The 5,030-nt window shown below is 41.2% G+C and overlaps 1 gene segment (V, D, J or C); it reads left to right on the top strand.

Annotated features, from left to right (window-relative positions):
- The first annotated feature begins 232 nt into the window (after positions 1-232).
- On the top strand, positions 233-735 carry LOC100753806. The segment is given in 2 exon segments: positions 233-275; positions 410-735. Coding segments are annotated over 2 exon segments (369 nt in total).
- The last annotated feature ends 4,295 nt before the right edge of the window (positions 736-5,030 follow it).

Genomic DNA, 5,030 nt, shown 5'->3' with positions numbered 1-5,030 from the left:
CACCAGGATTTCAGATGGACACCAAAAGTAGCTTTTGAGTCTTGAAGGTTAATGTCTGGCCACAAGGGGGAAGCAGACTGGGTTTTCTCTATGAACTCTGAACTTTTAAGAGATCCAAGTGTAGGAAGTGGGCATATTTGCATGGGAGGTTAGGTCCTGGACACACTGAAGCTAAGGGCATAAGAGGCTTGGGATCCCAGGTTTAGTGTCTAAAGAACTGGTCATATCCACCATGGCCTGGACTCCTCTCCTCATCATCCTTACTTTTTTCAAAGGTCAGTTGTGGACAATGGTCACGATCTCCAGAGTGACCACTAATGCTCAGCACCAACCTCCCTCATCCCATCCTTTTGTCCAGTAATTATTCACCTTCTTCCTTAGTAGATATTTAACTCATATCTGTTTCCAGGGTCTGTTTCTCATCCTGTGTTGACTCAGTCACCATCTTCATCTTCTTCTCTGGGAAAATCAGTCACACTTACCTGCACACTGAGCAGTGGCTACGATAAGTATAATGTCGACTGGTACCAGCAAAGCTCTCAGAAGACTGTACAGTTTTTGATGCGAGTAGGCACTACTGGTAATGTAGTATCCATAGGAAGTGAGACTCCTGATAGATTCTCAGGCTCTGGCTCTGGACTCGTTCGATATCTGAGCATCCAGAATGTCCAGGATGATGATGAGAATGTCTATTACTGTGGATCAGATCATGGCAGTGGAAGCAACTATGTGTAACCCACAGTGTCACAGACAGTAAGGAAGTGAGACAAAAACTTGGTTAATATGCCCAATGCTCTCTGATTTCCCCATTGTCTTTACTAAGAGTTTTCAGAGCTTCTTGATGTTACCTGATATTTTCTATTTTCCAAATGAAATTAACATTTAATAATCCCATCTGCATAAATATTTTTCAGTATTGGTTGAAATAGTTGAATTTATGTATAAACACATGTTATTACTTCCAATCACTAGTTTCCTGGAGTGTTACTGTATAGGTTATAGACATTTCCCCATGTTAATTCATTGTGTAATACCTGCTGTCATCTATGGTGACTTTCCCCCATATTAATCGTGTGTGTGTATGTGTGTGTATGTGTGTGTGCCATATAGTGATGAGCATCACATAATTTCATAGAGATTACCAAACTTGACCCTTAACCACATTGTCATACATGCACAAATGGTCTTGGTGGATTTTACTCATTTCACACCATCTGCATGCAAAGAGGAGTAAGTGCAAAGGTTTGGGTGGTGTTCCATAGGCATGTGTAATCTAGAAGTGTGAAATGGCTCTGAACTTTGCAAAGGCATCCCACTTTTCTACAAGGGAAATTTGATCATCCTAAGAAGAGAACTTATGGTGTGTTTTTTAATGCTGCTCTGATAGTAAATAACTTGGTTTTATACTCACTTGATTGAGGGCACAATCATTCATAATGCCAGACACATTTCTGAATGTGTGTGTGTGTTACATGTATGAAAATGGCCAATATGATGACTCAGGTTACAGAGATTCATGTAGAAAAAAAGGAAGAGAAAATGCTGAGTCACCACATAGTCAGTATCAAAACCTCATGAATGAAGTAGAAGATGGAATAAATCCTGAATAATAGCTTCATGGTGAAATAAACCAAATGATTCACAGATATTAGTAGATTTAAGATAACATTTTCAGCTATGAGTTTATAAGGTCATCAGTTAAATAAAAAGCCTCACACAAGCAGTGAAATTCTATTATCTTACATTTCAATCACAGAATCTTCAAAAATTAACAAAGGGAAAGATTAAGAATAGAAAATAGTGTGTTTGTGAGCTTGATGTACATTAAAGATGATCCTGCATTGGTGGATCTCTGGGAGTTCGAGGCCAGCATGAGTTACAAAGCGAGTGCCAGGATAGGCTCCAAAGCTACACAGAGAAACCCTGTCTCGAAAAACCAAAAAAAAAAAAAAAAAGATGATCCTGCATTAAGAAATTAAAGGACAGAAACCATCTAGTAACTGTCTGAGAATATACTTGCCAATTGGATTTTTTTCATGACAAATTCATGATTACTATTCTAGGTTTGTGAGAACATGTAATCAATGTGTCTTCTTCCATCTTAACCTAATGAATTCTGAGACTACATATGTGTATCACATGTCTGTATATGAAATCTGAATCCACCTAATGTTGTAATAATAAGTTTAGTGGGAATGGTAGTATTTCCTATTTTGTCTTTTTATTTATTAATTTAATTTTTTCATTCCAATCCCAGTTACCCCTCCCTCTTTTCCTCCCACTTCCCCACTTCCCTCCACCTCACCTCCCATCTGCTCCTTGGAGAGGGTGAGGTCTCCCCTAGGAAGTCTACTAGGTCTGTTTCATCATCTCATTGATGCAGGACCACCCCCCATAACTAGACTGTGCAAGGGATCTCTCCACACAGAAGGGGCTCCACTAAGTCAATTTGTGCATTAGAGTTAGATCTTGGACAAACTGCCAGTGGCCACATATATTGCTCTAGATATGCCATTGTCATCTATATTCAGTGAGTCCAGTTTATTCTGATGCAGGTTCCCCAGTTGTAAGGCCACAATCAGTGATAATTCACTAATTTAGGCCAGCTGATTCTGTGCGTTTCCCTATCATGATCTTGACTCCTTTGTTCACATTATCACTTTCGCTGCACTTTGATTGTACTCCAGGAACTCAGCCAAATGGTTAGTTGTGGATGTTTGCATTTGCTTCCATCTGTTTCTGGAAAATGGTTCTAGCTTCTCTGGGGTTGTGTATTGTAGGCTGGGTATCTTTGGTTTTTATTTCTGGTATGCACTTATAGGTAAGTACATACTATGTTCATCTTTCTGGGTCTGGGTTACCTCACACAGGTTGTTTTTTTTTTTTTTTTAGTTCTGTCCAATTGAATGCAAATTTTAGGACTGATTGTTTTTTTACTTTATTGTGTAGATGTATCATATTTTCTTTATCCATTCTTCTGTTGAGGGACATCTAGTTGTTTCCAATATCTGACTATATTGAATGATGTTGCTATGAACATAGTTGAACAAATGTCCTTGTGAGTGTGTGTCCTTTTGATATATGCCCAAAAGTGGAATTGCAGGGTCTTGAGGTACATTTATTCCTAATTTTCAGAGAAATAGCCATATTGATTTCCACAGTGGCTGTACAAGTTTGCACTCTCACCAGCAATGGGGGATTGTTCCCCATACTCCACACCCTCTCCAGCATATGCTGTCGTCAGTGTTTTTGATATTAGCCATTCTGATTGGTGTAAAATGGTATCTCAGAATTCTTTTTATTTGCATCTCTCTGATGACTAATTATGTTGAGAAATTTTTAAGTGTCTTTCCACCATTTGAGATTGTTTTGTTGAGAATTCTCTGTTTATATCTGTACCCCAGTTTTTTTGTACCCCAGTTTTTAAAATTAGATTATTTGGTTATTCTGTGTCTACTTTCTTGAGATTTTTGTATATTTTAGAGATCAGCCCTCTGTCAGATGTGTGGTTGGTGATGATCTTTTCCATTCTATAGGCAGCCTTTTAGCATTTTTGACCATGTCCTTTGCTTTACAGACACTTCTCAGTTTCAGGAGGTCCCATTTATTGTTTCTCTCAGTGTCTGTGCTACTGGTGTTCTGTTTAGGATGTGGTCTCCTGTGCCTATGTGTTCTAGAGTATTTTCCACTTTCTCTTCTATGAGGTTCAGTGTGGATGGATTTATGTTGAGGTTTTGTTCCATTTGGACTTGAGTTTTGTGCAATATGGATCTATTTGCATTTATCTACATGTCAACAGCCAGTTCACACTTCATATGGTGGAAAGAGAGAGAGAGAAAAAGAGAGAGAGAGAGACAGAGACAGAGACAGAGACAGAGACCAAAACAGAGGGATGACCTTCCCCTTCCCTGCCCCTTGCCATCTGTGGTGAGTGGGAGACTTGGCTCTGAGGTCATAAGAGTGGGAAAATTTGCACTGACTACTGTAGCAGCACTAAGGAGAGCAGGCCCTGCATCTCACCTGGGAAGCATAACAAAGATGACCCTATTGGTGGAAACACAGGTGAATTGGACTGGAAGGCATGAAAACAGGAGGACTGACCCTTCCCCCCTCATCTGCCATGTAGTGGCATGAGTCAGGAAAAATTGCCCTTCCTCCCCTCACCCCTTGCTGCATCAGGTGAACCTCATAGAAGAGAACCTAAACATGGCCCTAGGTGTGGACTCAGATCACAGACATCCCCAAGTCCTTCCATGACAAGAGGAGCCTCAGACAGTAGTGCAGACCCTGACTATGGAAGAGCTACAAAATCAGACATGGCACTGGCCATAGCTCAGGCCCATATAATGAATGCCCTGGCTCCAGGTGGTGACACATATCAACAGGAGCCTGGGACATCAACACAGAATATCTTATCTAATCAGGATCTGATTGATTAGTCTCCTTGGGTGTAAACAGTAAAGTGGGGTCACCTCAGAAGGTCTTCTATATCCATGGGGATGAGACTGGGTGATTGGAGATGGAGGAACAACAGGAGAGGGGAAGATCTACAGATAGTCCAACAGCTTCCCTCCAAGGTGTGGCTTGTGGGTTCCCAAGAAGAGTGCTGCTAGAGTTGGGGGCTGGGATAAAGGACTGAGTTGGGAGCAGAAGGTTATGTGGGGAAGGTCTTTGTAGTCCACAGTAGATGTGGGCAGAAGAGGAAGAAAGGCTGTAGCACATGTTCTGTTGCAGAGCTAGGGATGAGATTGAGAGATTAGGTTTGGGAGAGAGGAGGGATTGGTGAAGGTCTGCAGTTAACTTACCCATTTTTCTGGTCCACTCAACTGGTGGGTTCCTAGGGAATGCCTGCTGGTATAGGAAGCTGGGATAATGGGATAAATTGGTACAGAGGCAGGTTGGTGGCAAAGATTTTTGTGATCCATTGGGGATGGGATCAGTGAGGAAATGGAGATCACAGCAGGTGTTCTGTTATAGAGTTAGGGGTGGATCTGGGTGATTGGAACTGGAGGAGCAGAAGAAGAGTTAAA

This window comes from Cricetulus griseus, chromosome 4, assembly GCF_003668045.3.
Source record: "Cricetulus griseus strain 17A/GY chromosome 4, alternate assembly CriGri-PICRH-1.0, whole genome shotgun sequence".
NCBI classification, from domain to species: domain Eukaryota; kingdom Metazoa; phylum Chordata; class Mammalia; order Rodentia; family Cricetidae; genus Cricetulus; species Cricetulus griseus.
The sequence above is the reverse complement of the archived record's forward strand: the minus strand, read 5'-3'. Positions and strand labels throughout refer to the sequence as shown.